The 22,451-nt window shown below is 46.0% G+C and overlaps 1 protein-coding gene across 1 annotated transcript in view; it reads right to left on the bottom strand.

Moving 5' to 3' along the window:
- Positions 1 to 214: 214 nt before the first annotated feature.
- Positions 215 to 22,451, bottom strand: part of LOC136620702 (serine palmitoyltransferase 3-like) — an 80,152-nt gene continuing 57,915 nt past the window's right edge. The window contains exons 8-12 of the mRNA XM_066595634.1: positions 21,160 to 21,379; positions 17,504 to 17,624; positions 14,782 to 14,917; positions 12,760 to 12,889; positions 215 to 5,293 (exon numbers count right to left, since the gene is read on the bottom strand). Of these exons, the coding sequence (XP_066451731.1) occupies positions 5,180 to 5,293; positions 12,760 to 12,889; positions 14,782 to 14,917; positions 17,504 to 17,624; positions 21,160 to 21,379 (721 nt within the window). The 3' untranslated portion in view covers positions 215 to 5,179. The remainder of the gene's footprint in view (positions 5,294 to 12,759; positions 12,890 to 14,781; positions 14,918 to 17,503; positions 17,625 to 21,159; positions 21,380 to 22,451) is intronic.

Consider the following 22,451-nt stretch of genomic DNA (forward strand, 5'->3'; position numbering starts at 1 on the left):
TAAAAGCAAAATGATCCTCTAGATGGTGCTAAATGTCTGTTGAAGAAACACAGCAACTGAAAAGTATCATCCTTTGTACACAGTAGGTCCCAGCGCATATGTCATTGCCGAAAGGACACCACGGACAAACTGGGAAATTGCAAGCCGTTCGAAAATCAAGCAAGTAAAGAAAGGAAAACTGAACTGAATGCACTATGTAACAAAAACAAAACAATTATTTTTGTAATAATCAAGTTTTTATTAAAGCATATGAAGAAATGATCCTACTTTTGTCACAGTAAACATACACTTTAGTATCACCACCACTGCAATAACCTGCGCAGTAAACTTCACCATTAGAGATGAGCGAGTATACTCACTAAGGCACATTACTCGAGCGAGTAGTGCCTTAGCCGAGTATCTCCCTGCTTCGGGGGCCGGCGGCGGGCGGGGAGGAACGGAAGGGAGATCTCTCTCCCGCCCTCTCCCCGCCGCAACTCACCTGTCACCCGCGCCGGTCCCCGAATCTTTAGAGACGAGCGGGGAGATACTCGGCTAAGGCACTGCTCGCTCGAGTAATGTGCCTTAGCGAGTATACTCGCTCATCTCTATTCACAATGCATCTTAGGAGTATATATCTTAGGTATATAAAACATTTGTGCATTTTGTACAAGTTTTACTGCACTATAAATATGCAATTTTAAAACAAAATGCTATCTAAAAAAAAGCATAACTTAAAAAAGAAATACATAAAAGTACAATACGGCTGTATAATTGGGATAACAGTAGAATAAAAAAAAAAGTGGCCCTAAATGTCAAAATCAATTCTGAAAGTGAATGGAATAAATATATACTATAAAAGTGACAAGCATACTGTGTGGTAACAAAATATTAGACAATTTTATTGTACGATGAAAGATTAGGAGGGAGAAAAACCTAATGGGAAAATCCTTATCTATTTACATATAGTGAGAGAAGCTATAGCACGAGGATATATCTATGTTACAGGATGAGGTTGTTCCAAGTGTTCTGAGGTCAAATAGTCAGAAAGATACAGAAAATATACCGCGCTCTTATTAAGAAAATATATGACCAGGAGGAAAATCGCTCAAAAATGCTTTTTACAGGTCACAAACATTACAGATGAACTTGTGAAAGATTAATTGTAAATGCTGTGGATTTAATGCAGCCGAAAATCCCACAGCAAAATCCGCAAATGACAGTCAAAATCAGTGCTATCAGCGGAATTTGACTAGATTAGCGCCGTCAGCCCTTCCTTCACCCGGCAGCAGGGGCGTAGCTATAGGGGAGGCAGGACATGCAGTTGCACTCGGGCTGAGGAACCTTAACGAGGCCCATAAGGCCTCTCTTCTCCATATAGAGAGCCCAGTACTATGAATAAAGCATTATAGTTGGGGGCCCCGTTACAGGTTCTGCATTGGGGCCCAGAAGCTTTAAGTTACGCCTCGGCTGGCCGTATCACTTGCACACACTAAAGGCCGCAGGGTAAAGTAATTACTGACAGTGCAAAGAATTAAGAGATTAGGGGGAGCACTGTGGCTGCCGAAATCAGCCCGGAAATGCAGTTGATTTCTAGTCAAATTCAGCACTGAGAAAATCTGCAAATTTTGATTCTGTCTTTTGTGGAGATGCTGAGGATTTTGCTGTGGAATTTTCCACTGCAGAAAATTTACAGCATTTCCGCTACATATAAACACACCTTTAAAGGAGTTTAAGTTTAATAGTCCTTAAAGGGGTTGTCCCAATACTAGTTGTTTTGCTGCATCAAGCAGACAGCTCCGTATACTGCGTAGTGGTCTATGTTTGTACTGCAGGCTGAGTCCTATTCAAAAGGAATAAGCCTGCAGGCCACTGAGCAATGTATAGAGCTGTTAATTTCCTGCAAGAAAACAGCTAGAAGTCCCCCATTTAGTTCACAGTTGCAGAGCAACACTACCAGACAAGACCCATGGACAGGAGCGGCACAGATTACAGAATAAGTTGCTATCAAGCTGTATGTTATAAAAACTATTTCTGAAGAGACAGTGCTAATCCACTAAGTAATATAAAACAATGCCATTAGGACACTACTCATTATACACACAGTTATAGGCAATGGAAGTGTTTACATTCAATATGTGCTTTTATGGTAGATGAATTGAATTTATGACACTTGTCAGTGCAATACAAGTACATCTTAGACAAACAGACAAATCCTTCCTATTCTCTGATCAATACTTCTGACCAGTCTCATACATGAAGATATGCACCAAGCTATTTTCTGCGACTAAAGCATCCAAAACTATAAAGTAGCACCAATAGCGTTGTCTGTTCGCAAGATCAGCACAGCCTGCCTCCGTGACTCAAAAGTTCCATTCAGAGTCAAAGTTTATAGGGGGTGCCTGAGTTGTAAGAACTCTGGACAACCCCTTCAAGATGCATTAAAATAAAAAAATTGAAATATACTCATTTCTTCCAACTCCCACGGTGACCCATGATGGCGCTCGGTCCACGCTCCAGTCTCTATTGATAGCTGTAGTTCTGCCCGGTTTACGGAAAGTCACAGGAGTTGCCGCCAATAACAGAGCTCAGCGATCGATCATTGTTATTGCCTTTGTGACATCCTGTAAACTGGGTGGAACGGCAGCTGTCAACAGAGACCAGAGGACTGAGCGCTGTTGCGGAACACAGCATGACACGGAAGAGGAGAGTATATCACCATTGGCGTGGAGAAGGGGTTGTCCAGAGCCCTGAGAATTTGGACAGAGCCCTTTAAAGTATGTTTATTCTGAAATGCCACAGCATTTCAGATTAAAACATACATGAGGGTAATGGGCATACCGGTTCTGGGTTCATGCTGCCTGTGGTTCGAGCACTACCAAGTGGTGCCAGGTTTCCTTTGAAGAGGAGAAGTAAAACAAAAGTTTGAAGCAACAATAAAATCTCGGTGCTGGTTTATATATTAATATAAATACCCCTGATCTAGACCAGATTATTCTGTGATGGGTCTTCTGTATGGTTGGTCCATTCAATATACTGTATATAGGATATAAAGTAACAGAAGACTATTTCGCTGAAATATCCAATATTCAAGTTGGAGGTCTTAAAGAGGTTTCCATGTTAGGCTTTATATTAGACACAAGGTGCCCATATACCTTCAATAGCTGTCAGCTGAACAGCAGTTATTTCTGCCACCTCTCCCATGCAAATGGACACTTGCTTTGGTCAAGAGTTCGTGTATTTTACAAGGAGACAGTGGAGAAAGCCACAGCCAGTCACCTTTGTCAGCGGCTTGTCTTGAAGGGAGAAAAAAGTGGATCGGGCACCGACATTCAACACCCCTTCTTTCCTTTAACACAAAGTTAAGGCAAGTTGGGAGGCTGCCATACATATATGAAGGTTATCGGGTCATGGTTAATTTGGCAGATTTAGACCACTTTTGCCTAATGTGTATGAGGGTCTTAAAAACAACTTTCAGAAATTCCCAAAATTTTATTTTTAAATGGGCATTTCATTATACTACCATACACCAAAATATAGAGATACAAGAAATACAGGACTCGTATATGGTGCGATAACAGTTGTAAAGAGGTTGTACAGTTTAGCAAATCCATTTCATAAGACCTATTAGGGCGTAGAGAGGAGGGATTCTAATATCTTGGCCAGAGTAAAGTGTGGCTACAAAAAACATCTTCTCTTGAGGGCCTGTCTTATCTTCTATTACATAGAGAACCCAACTGATTTGAATGGGTGCTGTGTAATGCTTCATTTTCCCTGGGAAATTGAACACCAAGTTTACAAACAAGTTTCCTTACAGATCTCAGTGGCATGACACTGATCATCTTATGGTTAACAACCCTTCTAACAGGCATGGGTGGTCCAAAACAGACAACCTCTCTAAGAGTACTTTCACATCTCCACAGGGATTCCGCTTTTCTGCTCCGTTCGGGGAAGAAGGAAGAAAAAGTGCTGCATGCAGTGCTTTTTCTTCTGGCCTTTTTCAGCCGGCTGTAGGTTCTGATGCAGATGTTAAACTGGCCTAAGGTGGTTTCTTCTGTTGGATTAGTGTATGCAACCAACCTAGCCAAACTCTGAATCTTCATATTATGGTCAAGTATTATAATAAACCACAGTTGCATCCCACAACCAGCAGCACATGCTCTGCCGCACAATCAATCCAAAAATAATAGGTCAGTGTTTGCACTCCCTGAGGTAGCTTGGGGCGAAACACGTGTAGGGGTGCAGGTGGTAAGGTGGGCTTTATACATTATGTCCTGCTGTGCTGTGTAATGCTTCATTTTCCCTGGGAAATTGAACACCAAGTTTACAAACAAGTTTCCTTACAGATCTCAGCGGCATGACACTGATCATCTTATGGTTAACAACCCTTCTAACAGGCATGGGTGGTCCAAAACAGACACCGTGTGTGCGTGTGTGTATGTGTATATATTATATATATATATATATATATATATATAATAAATTCTTTGTATTCTTGATGTGTCATTTCATATGATTAAATGGATTGTTCATATATAGTTTTGCATACATGCATTTTTGAGCATATATATAATTCTATGAACTTGATATTGTTGTATGCCTTCCCCCCGCCTGTCTGCTGCACATTGGAGACTCATCTCTGTTGTATTGTAACATCTTTTTAAATTGTAATGAATAAAATATAGAAAAGTTTTTTTTTTTATGGAAGCTTTGCACACTGACCTATTATTTTTGAATATTATGGTCAAGGATTACTTTTCTGTGAGTTATGTTAATACTGTATTTCCTGAGAACGCATAGAAGACAAGGATCCAAATCTGGATATGGGCACATAGATGTGGCATTCTCTTACAAAATATATATTACTTTGCAGAAAAAGTAATTTTTAGTGTGATAACCAAAAAGAGGTAGAAATTCATATTTCCTGGCTTTCATTTCCCGCGACATTACTAGTAGTGTTACATTTAGTTCATGGTGCTGGACGTGCGCCAATCTAGAATTGTTACATTAAATAGAACTGGATAGAGAACAACGGACATGGTAAACCTGACTCCTATAAAACATTATAGTGTCTCCATTGAGAGGTTGTTTTAGGTATGGCTCACGTCCCTATACTAGGTCATGGAATTTTTTTGTTATCCAACACCTAGGAACTCCTCAACGGTGGACAATGTTAAGAAAGTCACAAAAATAAAACGGTTCAAGCATCAAGATCAAGGTTTGTCTCATCATAAGCCACTGCACGGTCTGATTTCGAGTGACGGGAATACTTTAGTCGTAGAAAGTCACCCATTTCGTCCATGGCGTCCAGAACCTGTAGAATAAGCATATCATACATTCAATCAAAATGCCACCTATTAGCGTTAGACTACATATCACGCATTCCATAATTGCCTACAAGATCTTCAGATGATGCAAGTCTTAAGCAACATGGAGGATCTTTATAAAGTGGCTGTCCAGTCATTTAGCTACATTCTCAGTCTAGAGGAATACTTTGTATTGCATGCAACAAAATGAACTCTTGTGAACGACAACTGTAGCTGAATAGTTAAAGAGGTTATCCGGACAAAGGGATTTTGGAAAGTTGCTCACAGTTGTAGAAAAACATAAAATTAGATATACTCACCTCACCGATTCCTTGCTGCTCCTGTTCCAACGGTGCCTAGTCTCTCACCGCTATCCACTTCCTGCTGGAGCATCGATTAATGTTCCGAAAGTGAGACGTAATCGCTGCAACTAATCACTGGCTGAATTGAGCTGGTGATTGGCTGCAACAGTCACATGTACTGTTGTTGGTGACATCATCACTGCAGCAGGAAAAAGAGGGGACTGGGCACCATTGAAATGTAAGTGGTGGAGGATCGAATTAGGAGAGTATCCCTTCTTTATGCTTTTTGCACCATTCTGAGCAGCTTTTTTGCCTTGATACCCCTTTAATATTGTAAAGTTGTGGCACAAGAAGTCTCCATGAACCCTTAACTTAATGAATATGGGCAACACCACATGTGCCATATGAAGTGGTTGTGTCATTGCGGTTATAGATTTATGCCCGTTTTCTAGCGGCTGCACCGTTATCAAGGCTGATCACCTCTCACCAACATTACTACATATTTATACTACTACAGTTTCAGTTGGTGTGTTCTTTACCCCCAATTTACATTGCAACGTCCTTTGCATTTAGTGTAGAGCTAGCTCAACTGTGGGACAAGTCACCTATCACAGGCTATATTTAGGCTGTCATTTAGAGGAATTATAGCTCCAATACTGAAATATAGTGAGGTAATGGATCAAGATTAGAGATGAGCGAACACCAAAATGTTCGTTATTCGGAACGAACTTCCCGCGATGCTCGAGGGTTCGTTTCGAACAACGAACCCCATTGAAGTCAATGGGCGACCAGAGCATTTTTGTATTTCGCCGATGCTCGCTAAGGTTTTCATGTGTGAAAATCTGGGCAATTCAAGAAAGTGATGGGAATGACACAGAAACGGATAGGGCAGGCGAGGGGCTACATGTTGGGCTGCATCTCAAGTTCACAGGTCCCACTATTAAGCCACAATACCGGCAAGAGTGGGCCCCCCCCCCTCCCAACAACTTTTACTTCTGAAAAGCCCTCATTAGCATGGCATACCTTTGCTAAGCACCACACTAGCTACAACAAAGCACAATCACTGCCTGGATGACACTCCGCTGCCACTTCTCCTGGGTTACATGCTGACCAACCGCCCCCCCTCCCCCCCACAGCGCACACCAAAGTGTCCCTGCGCAGCCTTCAGCTGCCCTCATGCCACACCACCCTCATGTCTATTTAGAAGTGCGTCAGCCATGAGGAGGAACCGCAGGCACACACTGCAGAGGGTTGGCACGGCTAGGCAGCGACCCTCTTTAAAAGTGACGGGGCGATAGCCCACAATGCTGTACAGAAGCAATGAGAAATAGAATCCTGTGCCACCGCCATCAGGAGCTGCACACGTAGGCATAGCAATGGGGAACCTATGTGCCACACACTATTCATTCTGTCAAGGTGTCTGCATGCCCCAGTCAGACCGGGCTTTTTAATTCATAGACACAGGCAGGTACAACTCCCTATTGTGAAGTCCCTGTGGACCGACAGCATGGGTGGGTGCCAGGAAGCCACCGGCGGTACATAGAAATATCCCATTGCATTGCCCAACACAGCTGAGGTAGTAATGTCGTGCGTAATACAGGTGGGCTTCGGCCCACACTGCATGCCCCAGTCAGACTGGGGTTCTTTACAAGTGTACAGATGTGTTAAAAACTCCGTGTGCACCTACAGCATGGGTGGCTCCCTGGAACCCACCGGCGGTACACAAAAATATCCCATTGCATTGCCCAACACAGCTGAGGTAGTAATGTCGTGCATAATGCAGGTGGGCATCGGCCCACACTGCATGCCCCAGTCAGACTGGTGTTCTTTAGAAGTGGACACATGTAGGTTAAACTCCCTGTGGACCCACTGCCTGGGTGGGTGCCAGGAAGCCACCGGCGGTACATAGAAATATCCCATTGCATTGCCCAACACAGCTGAGGTAGTAATGTCGTGCGTAATACAGGTGGGCTTCGGCCCACACTGCATGCCCCAGTCAGACTGGGGTTCTTTAGAAGTGTACAGATGTATTAAAAACTCCGTGTGCACCTACAGCATGGGTGGCTCCCTGGAACCCACCGGCGGTACATAAAAATATCCCATTGCATTGCCCAACACAGCTGAGGTAACGTCAGCTGTAATGCAGGTGGGCTAAAAATCCAGGGCATACAGCGCTAGTTCAGGCCACGTGTCCAGCTTCGACACCCAGTAGTTGTAGGGGGCAGAGGCGTCACCAAGGATGGTCGTGCGATCCGCTACGTACTCCCTCACCATCCTTTTACAGTGCTCCCGCCGACTCAGCCGTGACTGGGGAGCGGTGACACAGTCTTGGTGGGGAGCCATAAAGCTGGCCAGGCCCTTAAAGACTGTTGCACTGCCTGGGATGTACATGCTGCTCGATCTACGCACATCCCCTGCTACCTTGCCCTCGGTACTGCGCCTTCTGCCACTAGCGCTGTCGGCTGGGAATTTTACCATCAGCTTGTCCGCAAGGGTCCTGTGGTATAGCAACACTCTCGAACCCCTTTCCTCTTCGGGAATCAGAGTGGGCAGGTTCTCCTTATACCGTGGATCGAGCAGTGTGTACATCCAGTAATCCGTCGTGGCCAGAATGCGTGCAACGCGAGGGTCACGAGAAAGGCATCCTAACATGAAGTCAGCCATGTGTGCCAGGGTACCTGTACGCAACACATGGCTGTCTTCACTAGGAAGATCACTTTCACGATCCTCCTCCTCCTCCTCCTCAGGCCATACACGCTGAAAGGATGACAGGCAATCAGCCGGTGTACCGTCAGCAGCGGCCCAAGCTGTCTCTTCCCCCTCCTCCTCATCCTCCTCATGCTCCTCCTCCTCCTCCTGTACGCGCTGAGAAATAGACAGGAGGGTGCCCTGACTATCCAGCGGCATACTGTCTTCCCCCGCCCCCGTTTCCGAGCACAAAGCAGCTGCCTTTATGGTTTGCAGGGAATTTCTCAAGATGCATAGCAGAGGAATGGTGACGCTAATGATTGTAGCATCGCCACTCACCACCTGGGTAGACTCCTCAAAATTACCAAGGACATGGCAGATGTCTGCCAACCAGGCCCACTCTTCTGAAAGGAATTGAGGAGGCTGACTCCCACTGCGCCGCCCATGTTGGAGTTGGTATTCGACTATAGCTCTACGTTGTTCATAGAGCCTGGCCAACATGTGGAGCGTAGAGTTCCACCGTGTGGGCACGTCACACAGCAGTCGGTGCACTGGCAGCTTAAAGTGATGTTGCAGGGTGCGCAGGGTGGCAGCGTCCGTGTGGGACTTGCGAAAATGTGCGCAGAGCCGGCGCGCCTTTACGAGCAGGTCTGACAAGCGTGGGTAGCTTTTCAGAAACCGCTGAACCACCAAATTAAAGACGTGGGCCAGGCATGGCACGTGCGTGAGGCTGCCGAGCTGCAGAGCTGCCACCAGGTTACAGCCGTTGTCACACACGACCATGCCCGGTTGGAGGCTCAGCGGCGCAAGCCAGCGGTCGGTCTGCTGTGTCAGACCCTGCAGCAGTTCGTGGGCCGTGTGCCTCTTATCTCCTAAGCTGAGTAGTTTCAGCACGGCCTGCTGACGCTTGCCCACCGCTGTGCTGCCACACCGCGCGACACCGACTGCTGGCGACATGCTGCTGCTAACACATCTTGATTGCGAGACAGAGGAGGAGGAGGAGGGTGCTTTAGTGGAGGAAGCATACACCTCCGCAGATACCACCACCGAGCTGGGGCCCGCAATTCTGGGGGTGGGTAGGACATGAGCGGTCCCAGGCTCTGACTCTGTCCCAGCCTCCACTAAATTCACCCAATGTGCCGTCAGGGAGATGTAGTGGCCCTGCCCGCCTGTGCTTGTCCACGTGTCCGTAGTTAAGTGGACCGTGGCAGTAACCGCGTTGGTGAGGGCGCGTACAATGTTGCGGGAGACGTGGTCGTGCAGGGCTGGGACGGCACATTGGGAAAAGTAGTGGCGACTGGGAACTGAGTAGCGCGGGGCCGCCGCCTCCATGATACTTTTGAAGGACTCCGTTTCCACAACCCTATACGGCAGCATCTCAAGGCTGATGAATTTTGCTATGCGGACGGTTAACGTTTGAGCGTGCGGGTGCGTGGCGGCGTACTTGCGCTTGCGCTCCAACAGTTGCGCAAGCGACGGCTGGACGGTGCGCTGAACTACACTGCTCGATGGGGCCGAGGACAGCGGAGGTGAGGGTGTGGGTGCAGGCCAGGAGACGGTAGTGCCTGTGTCCTGAGAGGGGGGTTGCATCTCAGTGGCAGGTTGGGGCACAGGGGGAGAGGCAGGGGTGCAAACCGGAGGCGCTGAACGGCCTTCGTCCCACCTTGCGGGGTGCTTGGCCATCATATGTCTGCGCATGGTGGTGGTGGTGAGGCTGTTGGTGTTGGCTCCCCGGCTGAGCTTTGCGCGACAAAGGTTGCACACCACTGTTCGTCGGTCGTCAGGCGTCTCTGTGAAAAACTGCCAGACCTTAGAGCACCTCGGCCTCTGCAGGGTGGCATGGCGCGAGGGGGCGCTTTGGGAAACACTTGGTGGATTATTCGGTCTGGCCCTGCCTCTACCCCTGGCCACCGCACTGCCTCTTGCAACCTGCCCTGCTGATGCCCTTGACTCCCACTCTGAAGACCTGTCCTCCTGAGTAAGCGTTGCACACCAGGTGGGGTCAGTCACCTCATCGTCCTGCTGCTCTTCCTCCGAATCCTCTGTGCGCTGCTCCCTCGGACTTACTGCCCTTACTACTACCTCACTGCAAGACAACTGTGTCTGATCGTCATCGTCCTCCTCACCCACAGAAAGTTGTTGAGACAGTTGGCGGAAGTCCCCAGCCTCTTCCCCCGGACCCCGGGAACTTTCGAATGGTTGGGCATCAGTGACGATAAACTCCTCTGGTGGGAGAGGAACCGCTGCTGCCCAATCTAAGCAGGGGCCCGAGAACAGTTCCTGGGAGTGTTCCCGCTCCTGAGCAGGTGTTATTGTAGTGGAGTGAGGAGGCTGGGAGGAAGGAGGAGCAGCAGACAGAGGATTCGGATTGGCAGCAGTGGACGGCGCAGAACTGCGGGTAGACGATAGGTTGCTCGAAGCACTTTCTGCCATCCAGGACAGGACCTGCTCACACTGCTCATTTTCTAATAACCGTCTCCCGCGTGGACCCATTAATTGGGCGATGAATGTGGGGACACCAGAAACGTGCCTCTCTCCTAATCGCGCAGCAGTCGGCTGCGACACACCTGGATCAGGAGCTTGGCCTGTGCCCACACCCTGACTTGGCCCTCCGCGTCCTCGGCCGCGTCCACGTCCTCTAGGCCTACCCCTACCCCTCAGCATGCTGTATTACCAGTGATTTGATTTCACAGGCAGCTAATAAATTGGCGCAAGACTGCAGGCCAAATATAATTTTTTCCCTTTTTTGAAAACGAAAGGCCCCACTGCCTCTAGTGAATGAATAATCTAAGTTTAATAACTGTGCTGTTTTCCTGCTAATGTGTCACAGAACGTGAGGGTAGCAGAGTTATTAACTGTGGCAGAGCAGGTATTTTTTTTCCCAATTAAGGAAAGCAAATGGCGAAGCCAGGAGTAAAACGTAGCTGGGTGCGTCTGATTTTTACAGGTTGCACACGCAGCCGACACGTGTCCACCGGCGTTAGTACGGACAGAGGCAGGACAAATAGAATTATTTTCCGTTTTTTTGCACCAAAAGGCAGCACTGCGTATATTCTATGAACATGAGAAGTTTAATAACTGTGCTGTTTTCCTGCTAATGTGTCACAGAACGTGAGGGTAGCAGAGTTATTAACTGTGGCAGAGCAGGTATTTTTTTTCCCAATTAAGGAAAGCAAATGGCGAAGCCAGGAGTAAAACGTAGCTGGGTGCGTCTGATTTTTACAGGTTGCACACGCAGCCGACACGTGTCCACCGGCGTTAGGACGGACAGAGGCAGGACAAATAGAAATATTTTCACTTGTTTTACAAGCAAAAGGCAGCACTGCGTATATTCAATGAATAATAACTGTGTTGTGGCCCTGCCTATACAATTCTTTCCCTGCAGTATCAATGGAGGGTGGAATGCTCTGCAGAGGCGATTTTGAGAAGCAAAAAAAAATGCAGCACAGCTAACAGCAGCCTGGACAGTACTGCACACGGATAAATATGGCCCTAGAAAGGACCGTTGAGGTTCTTGAAGGCTACACTCACTCCTAACACTCTCCCTGCCTATGCAGCACTTCTGTCCCTAATGCCGGGTGCAACGCTCTGCAGAGCCGATTTTGAGAAAAAAAAAATGGCACTGCTAACAGCAGCCAACACACAGCTATCAGTGGCCCTAATAAGGACCTTTGGGGGGTCTTGAAGCCTACACTAACTACCAATTCTTTCCCTACAGCAGCTCCGGTACAAACAGCACTGTCCCTCACTAACTCACACGGCATCTGAGCCGAACCGCGGGAGGGGCCGACTTTTATGTTCGGGTGACACCTGATCTTCCCAGCCACTCACAGCAGGGGGGTGGTATAGGGCTGGAACAACACAGGGGGAAGTTGTAATGCCTTCCCTGTCTTTCAATTGGCCAAAAAAAGCGCGCTAACGTCTCAGGAAAGGAAGTGAAAGTAACCAGAACACTGCATGGTGTTCGTTACGAATAACGAACATCCCGAACACCCTAATATTCGCACGAATATCAAGCTCGGAAGAACACGTTCGCTCATCTCTAATCAAGATCTACTTGGGTGTTGTAATCCTGCTCCTTTAACTGCCCTTTATGCTTATATTTATATGATATATAAAGAAATTTGATTTGTTGCATTTTTCAATCTGAAACAAGGGAAAATTAATAAACCAAAACATTGGGCAGAAACTGAACGACTAATGAGAAGCGATCAAATTCTCATTTGTCGTTCAGTCAGGACCTGCATTTACACTGAATAATCATCATTCAGATCCCCGCTGGACGAGGGAATATGAATGATTTATCAGAACATGTAAAAGGGCCCCAAGGCCGAGTTTATATTCTACGACACTACCTCCACTCTACCATACTAATATTATGGTGATTGAATTTGATTGGAAAGAGAGTAAGGATGAATGAATGATTCATAAGATCATACAATTAGTTGGAATTGGACAATCGGAAGCATTTATAATATACGTACAAGGTCCAGCATCTTCTTTGTGTGCGCCGCTGAAATGCAAAACCTTGCTCTGGCTTCTGAGATTGGAGTTGCTGGGAATCCAACGACGACAACACCAATTTTTTTCTCTAACATGTGTCTTGCAAAGGCGCTGCGGATTTAAGAACAAGAATGAACAAAAAAAACAACTATTTTTCTTATACAATGTAAGTCGAATTCAAGCAAAATGTATTTTATTATGGGCTCAGAATGCATAAACTAAGTATAAAAAGCAATTCCTTCAACAAGACATACACTCAGTTAACACGAATATGATTACCATCACAGCTCCTGCAGGGGTTGAATGTCAAAACTAGCTGAACTGAAGGTTAATTTTCTGACTTTTTAGAAAGCCCTTTTAGACAATTTTATCAGTTGGGTGTATTTCTTGTAATCCACACTTAAAGGGGTTGTCCCGCGCCGAAATGTTTTTTTTTTTTCTGCATAGGCCCCCCGTTCAGCGCAGGACAAACCCAAGGAATGTCTTGAAATTAAAAAAAATTTTTTACTTACCTGAATCCCCTCTCTGCAACTTCTTTCTTCTTTTCCTCCAAGATGGCTGCCGGGATCTCCACCCACGATGCACCGCGGGTCTTCTCCCATGGTGCACCGTGGGCTCTGTGTGGTCCATTGCCGATTCCAGCCTCCTGATTGGCTGGAATCAGCACACGTGACGGGGCGGAGCTATGCGATGACGCGTAGATGGGGGCGGAGCCAGAACGCCGCTCATGCCAGGACCGACCAGAAGGGAGAAGACCCTTCTGCGCAAGCGCGTCTAATTGGGCGATTAGACGCTGAAATTAGACGGCACCATGGAGACGGGGACGCCAGCAATGGAACAGGTAAGTGAATAACTTCTGTATGGCTCATATTTAATGCACGATGTATATTAGAAAGTGCATTAATATGGCCATACAGAAGTGCTTAACCCCACTTGCTTTCGCAAGACAACCCCTTTAATCCTAGAATGAAGGATTCAAGGGTCTTCTTCGTTGCATAGCATCTCTTTGTCCTCCGAGTTGGTTACTGGAATCTCCCATCCAATCAAATGCGACTAGACAGATATATATGTTGTAGTGGTCATAGACATTAAACCCCACCAATATTGTTAGTATAGGTGGACTGTGAAATTTACCATGACAACCCTTGTGGAAAACCTTTGGCATTGGCTTTAAAAAGGGGTTCGCTAATACATTTGCTATTAAAAGACTTTGGCAAAATTGCAGAACAATGCAGTAATACTAAGAGGGTGCAAGCAACATGCTTTTTGGCTTTCCCAGGTCAGCCCGGAGGGCATCAAACGGATCACCCAGCTGAGCTCCACGAGTGAGATCATGGTTCCATTTTCTTTGTGGGACACTAACGGGGACAGGAGGGTGAGGACCGGGTCTTGAAATAGATCAGGTTGGCCACCATAGCCAGGAGGCTCCAGCGGTAACTTACATAGCCATCAAGAGTCATCATTGTTGGATGAACAATGGGTTTGTTAACCTCGGAACAGTAAACAGATTATGTATGGCCCGGTAACCCATAACATTTCCCTGTATCAATAAAGTTACCAAAGTCCATGTAAACAGTGGTTAATCAAAGTCTTGGCCAGTTAATTGGGCTCGGCAGTAAACAGTTTTTAGACCTGTTAGTGTGGGATACCAGCAGAAGCTCTGTGCCCAGATGACCAGAGATGAATTTCTCTCCAGCTCACTGACGCTCTAGGAACCCCTCGGCACCGACTTCACTATTCAGCCCTCCTTTCCCTGCTCACCAGGAAACTGTCTGTAGGACAATTGCTACAGCCCTGTAGCACCAACCAGGAGAGACTCCCTTCTTCCTCTGCCCCTTCCTCTCTTCCGCTTAGCACACAGTTCCTCCGCTCCCATCCACCACTTAAAAAGTCATCCCAACAACAAACTAAACAATGTTATACTGACACTGAAACATTACCCCCTTTACACTAGCAGAAAAGGGGTGGGGCTTTGACAACCTACCATTTATTATCATACATACCCTACTTTTCCTGGCATATACAAGAGAACAGGGACCACTGGAGAATCTTCATTGCCGTAGATAATGAATCCCAATTCACGTAATCTGTGTCTGAAGTATCTGGTCTTTTCGACGAGTTGATGTATTCTTTGCTGACCTGAAGTAGATAAAATAAAACAAAAAAACAAAACAAAACACAAGTTCAAGTGTTGATAGGATTGAAGGAACCCTCCAGTTTTGCACGACATATATGACTTTCCACATTGCAAATCAACATAGAGGAGGAAGTCAACATTTCTAACACTTTGGGGTTCAGTTGTCGTGTAATGTTTTTTATATACAAGATCTTTTTAAACAGAAATCTAAAATGTATACAAAAGAGAAATGCATTGTGGGAGCTCAGTTGCAAAGCTAAAACTGGCTAATCTTTCAGCAGAACAAGAGATTAGGCAAGTTACAATTTAGCATGCTCAGTCCTCATATCCTCCGACATTTATATTAGACAAGCCAGATGCCCTACATATAGATTGCCAGCAGATCCTGCAAAAATCTGTGTAAATGACTGACCAAAACTTTAAGCCTCCCATGCCCAAAAAATAACTACAAAAAAAAAAAAGAAGACCATACTTGCCCATCCCGGGTCCCTGCAACTCCATTGCTGCACCTTTGTTCTCCAGACTAGGGGTTTACAAACTGCAGAATGAGTCTGACTAGAATATCCCAGGCTGCTGCAGCCAATCACAGACCTCAGTGGTTGTGATTGGCTGCAGAGAATGTAACTGTGACCATGAAGTTGTGGGGACCCAGGATGGGAGAGTATTGCTCTTACTTTTGGGCATGAGCAGCTTAAAAAAAATTTAAAAGTTCTCTCAGAAAACCCCTTCAATGTACATCGCCAGCTTTAGGCCGACTGCACACGGGCAGATTTGCATTGCGGAATCCGGAGCGGCCATCCACAGCAAATACCGTCCATAGCATGCTATGGAAAAGCACTTTTTCCGGCACAAAAGCAGAAAACTGCGATTTGCGGAGGAAAAGTAAATACATTTTTTAAAAATTGCAGTATGCTCTATTTTAGTGCTGTGTCCACACGGATGGCTTCCAGTGAAGTCAATGGAAACCATCCAACCCACAGCCCGTCCGATGACGCGGGAAAATTTGTACTGTAGATGTTCAACGGCGAGGCCTCCGGACCATACGCAGCACAGAGAAGACTACTGACTGACAGGTGCGCAAGGTCACCAGCCGGGCACAGGGTCGGATTCTGCTGTGGGATCCAGAATCCGATCTGATCGTGTGCAGCCAGCCTTAGAGAACTAATTGTAACTTGCTATATTGCATGGAGATACAGATGTTACAGTCATTAGTATGACTAGTGCATCATGATAATTACAATGTACTACATTGCTGTAAATTGAATTAAGTTATAACACATAGTGATCTAGTGTGAAACTAAGGTTAAAGGCCATGTGCACCTTCTACTCTTTTTTTAGTGTCAAGGGATGGTGGAGGAGATCAGGAGGACAGAGAACAGAGAAAGCTACTACTACAGAGGGCTTTTAAATCTCACTGGGTAAACATTCTGTATTATTGGCAGTGAGGGGGAACAGGACCAGCAGCTACTCAGAGAGAGGATGAGGGATATGTGTGTATTACTGAGTAGTGGGTGAGGTTATGCTATACAGCCTCTGAAAGAGAAGGGAGGGGAGCGGAGCTTGTGCACATTCAAAAGAGACACTAGTTGATCAGTGCTGAAATTTTCTCCCCCACCAAAGCCAGAAACGTGAATGTAGGAGAACCCTGCAAAACACATATGAGGCCAACTGTACGAGGAGCATTTAATGCAAAAAAATAGATAAGTGCACCTATTTTTCGTCAGAGACTTAGGCCTCATGTCCACGGGGACAGATCCGCAGCTAGTGTCCCATACGCGTGATCCGCGCCCCATAGGGATGCATTGGATACCTGCAGGTAATTAAATACCTGCAGATGTCATTTTCTCTTGAGGCGCGGATGGCGTGTGCGGGAAATCACCCGCAGCATGCTCCATTTTAGTGCGGGTATCTCGTAGGGACTGCTCCCGCAGGCTTCCATTGAAGCCCCTGGAAGCCGTCCCGACCTGCAGCTGAATTCCTGCTCTCCGGCGTGGGAGCGTGGGAGAGCAGGAATTTAAAAAAAAAGAAAGCGTGCACAGCGCATGCGTGCGGCACGCTGCCGGCATGCCAAGCACATTCGCCGGGCTGAAGAAAGAAGATCCAGCTGCAACAGAGGGAAGATCCGCAGTGTCCGGACAGGTGAGTAATTCTTCTTTTTAGGCCTCATGTCCGTAGGAAAGGTGGGACCCACTGCGGGATTCTGCATGAAGAATCTGCGGCAGGCCTGATTTTTCTCGTGGACATGAGGCCTTAGACCTGTGTATATTAATTTTTCATGCACAGAGGTTGCTAGAGTCTTTAAGTCTTAACAGATGGTTAAGGTGTATGGACAGCATTGTGGATTAATCCGGTTCAACATAAATTCTAGCACTCGTCTTCATCATGAAGACGAGTGTTGGAATTCACGTGGAGCGGGGTTCATCCATAATGCCAACAATGTTGCTGCGGCTGGCTTCTATAATACCCAGATCTAAGGGTTTGTTCATATGCCAAATATAAGTTGCAGATTTTCAGTGTGGAATCCACAACCAAAGAGTGTAACAATGTACAGTACAATGCAGATGAATAGGGTTTTTAATAACTCTTACCAGTCCCATTGCGGGCCAGGATACATTTCATTACTCGGATTATCTGCTCCGTCACAGGTGGAGACATAGATGCTGCATAAAGTGCACTGTGCGAATGAGTCCTCAAGTAATCCACAAGATCCTAGAGGTAAAAGACAAATACGTTTATTTCATGATGAAATTTAAATTGACACTAACTTTATAAAACATAAGCTTATATGATAGACTATGTGATAACTAGCAAAAGTGCAATTTATTTTACATTTTTGTTCTGACAAAATCCCTCTAGAGTGCTGGCCACTAGGAATCTCCCTTCTCTGTTCTCATGTGGTGATCTCGGTTAGGTCCCTTTTACACGGGCCGTTGGATTGTTCAGATTTCCGCATTGTTACATGGGCAGACTATGGTTCAGTGTAAATGCATGCCCCAACTGAATGAGAATTCTTTTGCTTCTCTTTCGTCGTTAACGACGTATCAGCCCATGTAAATGAGCAGGTGGGAACAATCCACGTCCCGCTCACCTCCATTCACTAGTGATGATCATTCCTGTGTATAAACACAATAACAATTATGGCTGGGGCGAACTGTCAGGCGTCTGCACCCGACTAGTCGTCCCGTTTAAGACGTGAGACAGAAAAATGGCAGAAGTGGACAACTGAAAAGTTTAGGAGCCAAAATAAATTTTTGGGGGGTTATAAACAACTGAGGGACTATCTTCAGAGTAGGTCATAAAGAGTATATTGGTGGGCATCCATGGTCTAGGATCATCTGTTTGCGGGGTCAGTGCATTTGTGTACTGACTTGATTTCTGCAGGAAGCAGACAGCTTCATTCCCACTGCAGTGGCCATGCTGGGTATTGTAGACTGTTCATTTCAGTTAGACCTGGGCCTATAATGCCAAGTAGGATACTGAGCTGTTGGCTTCTGGCTGAAATAAGCTCAGTGTCACAGTGCATTGGTCCAGAGAATAATTGATTGGTGGGGCTTGACAGTGATGGAACTCCACCAATCAGCTACTGATAAACTATCTTGAGGAGAGACCACCAATATATTAGTTTGCAACTGGACAAGCCCTGTCATCACCTATGAGCACTGTAAAATAACTTTATGGGCTCAAAGGACAGGGGCTGGATGTACTTTTAAAAACATACCTGCCCCCCTCCTTGTTCCTTCACGGTCAGGGTGTAGTTGGGGCATTGGACTCATCTCCGCAGTCAGTGAGTGTTCACACACTGTTTTCTATGGGCATGTATGCACACTGACTGCAGAAATTAGTCTGACACTGTATGAACAGGGAGGTGAGTATCAAAAGCACTTCCATAGACCATGGCACAAGTCCTATCAGCCCATAAATTTAGTTTATGGTGGTCATAGGGGATGATAGGTTCTCTTTAAATACATATACACTAGCACACTACATAGTTATTATAGATTACCTATGATGTCTGTGTAGCCAAGCAATCAACAGACAACAGTGGGCTACGCAAATAGCGTAATGTGCCAAAAATTTGGTGCGCTCATTATTTGTTTGGCGAAGAATACATCTGTAAAACCACATTCAGACTGTCCTCTGTGCTACAAAACTACATTCAAAGCTCCCTGTACCCACCATTACTGGCAGTCAGGCATCCCATCCTGCCATTCAAAATACCAGCAGCCAGGTTCCCTCTGTGTTACATGACTAGCACCCTGGTCCTGCCCTCCGTCAGCAGAGGGTTTCCCAACTTACAGGCAGCATGTGATTACAGGGCAGGACTCAGCAGCACTGAGAAGGACTTCGGTTTCTTCTGGGCAGCGCCAGTGCGGCAGGGAACAGATCGTCCAGCAGGCATGTCAAACATTAGACACGCACTGCTAGATATGGAGGAAAGTTCTCATTTTATCAGCCACAGCTGGCATGGCGTGCTGAAGGGTCTCATTTGCAAATGGTGACCAGGTGGATAAACCTTGTCACCATCTGCTAAATTTTGGGCACATTGGCAACCATTTTGGAGCCCCGAGTGGAGGATAGGCAGTGACCACTGTGTTCACTGAAGTCTATGAGAACAGAGGGGAAAAGGAGGGGAGAAATGAAAGCAGTGAGACACACAGATGTGCTGTTAGAGCTAATGCAGAATGATTTTCTGCTGTGTATTCACATATACACTGCTGTACTAAGTGATGATGGCCATGAGCAAGGCTGGAATGGCCATGCAATCCACTGGGTCCTGGGGACAGTGAAGGAGGGGAATTTTAAAATTTTGGGTGAAAGGTCAGAAAAAAAAATGAAAAAGAATAATTTATACTCACACATGTCGCTTCTCACACTCCCAATCTCTGCAGTCCACACCCATACTGTTCACCTGCTTAGTTTTGGGTAGAATCTATGAATGGCAACACTACTGAGCGAGAGCCCGCCAGGGGCATTATTGCCGCGCGAGAGCCCGCCAGGGGCATTATTGCCGCGCAAGAGCCCGCCAGGGGCATTATTACTGTATGACAACTAGAGATGAGTGAGTATACTCGCTAAGCACATTACTCGAGCGAGTAGTGCCTTAGCCGAGTATCTCCTCGCTCGTCTCTAAAGATTCGGGGGCCCCGGCGCCCATGACAGGTGAGTTGCGTCGGGGGAGCAGAGGAGAGCAGGGGGGGGGGGGGGGTGGCGTCGGAAAGAGAGGGAGAGAGAGATCTCCCCTTCGTTCCTCCCCGCTCTCACCCGCGCTCCCCGGCCCCCGAATCTTTAGAGACGAGCGGGGAGATACTCGGCTAAGGGGCACTACTCGCTCGAGTAATGTGCCTTAGCGAGTATACTCGCTCATCTCTAATCACAACCTGTATAGGGCATTATTACTAAATGAGATCCTATATGGAGCACTCCTATTGAGTACATTTGCTGCGGTGAGCTATGCACACCACATAGGCTTCTCCCCTTGTACTGCCTTCATTGCTGTGGCAGGCGATTTGTTGAGTCGACCCCTACCTACTTGTATGCACCCCACCAACATAGGGCCACTTTGTAATTTTCTTTGCAGCGCTACTTTGCTTTCCCAATCTGCCCCGGTTCATGAGGAATGGCCGTAGGTTTGCAGTCTGAAGCGCATAGCCTTTACTGTAGATGGATTCCTGAATATTTTTTTATTCATGCCTAAACAAACCTGCTGTTTTTACTAAGATCTTGGCACTGGACCTAAAACATTTCTTTAGCAAGTGTATCAGAGCTGGACTGAAGTTTTGTGGATTCCTCTGCATTGGATCTCACATCCAGCGTGCGATTAACTCCTTACGTGAGTAAGCGGTTTCTTCTACATTTTCTCACAGTTTTCCTTAATAGCATATGTGCCAATGAAACAAAGCTATGTTGGGGTAATGTACAATATGAGTCACAGCTCTGTCTGGGGCTATAGAGAATCAGAGAATGACTAGTCTGGTCATTTTAATTGAAGTAGGAATTAGAAAAATATCAATGGAAGCAATAATTAAAGTAGAACAGTTAATAGAATAATATTTTGCAAGACCAATTCTTACGCTGTTCTGTATAATATAAAATTTATTAAGAATAAGAGTGAAACTGCCTATAATGATTTGGACCCCTACTTACAAGCTTTGCAAAAGAAATATATACGTATATAAAATAGGACTGTCACTTTCTTATAGACAACCCCCCCCCCCCCCCACACACACACACAAGCACCACGTACCTTTTTTCCACCAATATATCCGCCCATGGCTCCAAAGCTTTTGGTAAATGTTCCCATCATCACATCAATATCTGCCGGGTTCAGGCCAAAGTATTCCACCACGCCTCGTCCTGTAGGCCCCACTGCTCCAATACTGTGTGCTTCATCCAAGTACAGGTAAGCTTTGTACTTCTTCTTTAATGCTATTATTTCTGGAAGACGGACAATGGACCCTTCCATACTGGAAAAAGTAAGAAAGCATTATGCATTCTATTGTTCACTGGATCACAGAAGCGGGTGAGTAAACAAATCCTCCACCCAGATCCCCGTTACCTCCCTTAAGTATAACTTATTTTGTGTTGTTTTGGGGACGTGACAAGTTCCCTTTAAGTTTCCTGCAGTGCCACCGCAGGGGGTATAGAGCATTACACAATGCCCACTGAAATCAAGGATGGTCTGAATAAGGCACAGATGTTCTGGGTCCTCCAGAGCGACAGATGCTCTTTGCATCGGATCTCTGATTTACCTAAAAATTATAGTATTAAAGACTCTCCTCTTCACAAAGGCCATAATAGGATATTTGAAAATAGATTTTACCATGAATTATATGCAGGATATCAATTAGGGAAAAACTGAAAATATTTTCTTTAGCAGAGAACTTCGGCTAGATACTGGAATGGGTAATTTATAAGGAACTGTTAATAATGATATATAACATTTGCTAAGGACTATTCGATTGTTATACATTATGTAGCCAGTTGTGAACGAGCCTTAAGTAAGATTTATTACCTTAGCGAGACCAGGAAATATGTATTAATGTCCTGTAGGGTTTGTCGTCTGTGGTTACTTAAAAGTAAGCCCTTTGCCATGCAGTATCTAGAACTTTCTTAAAGTACGATTTGTTCTTGTTTTAACAGAAAAATGAACATCTTCAGTCTTCTAGTGTGTTTCTCTCCTTTCATCTATTGTGCCTGGCAGAAAAAAGGGCTGATTTTGGTTACACTATGCGTGGGCAGTGCAAAGAAGGGTCCTCTAAGGCAGCAACCAGGAGAGGAGGAGGGTTGATACTTAATGCAAGAGAGTGGGGAATTCACTCAATCAATCCCAACTCCCTTTTTCTTGCCAGCCCGCCTGAAAGCTAGGACGGGCAATTCATAGAGATTGACAATAACGATGTGCCACTGCACCAGAGATGAAGGTTCAGTTAATGCAAGTACGAATATGGCCGGTCAAGGTTTTGGGAGCCACTTGCGTACAGCCATGTGAATCCATCTTAGCCCTTTCCAATCCAACTTGTATCCAGATTTTCCTAG

This window comes from Eleutherodactylus coqui, chromosome 3 (assembly GCF_035609145.1).
Source record: "Eleutherodactylus coqui strain aEleCoq1 chromosome 3, aEleCoq1.hap1, whole genome shotgun sequence".
NCBI classification, from domain to species: Eukaryota; Metazoa; Chordata; class Amphibia; order Anura; family Eleutherodactylidae; genus Eleutherodactylus; species Eleutherodactylus coqui.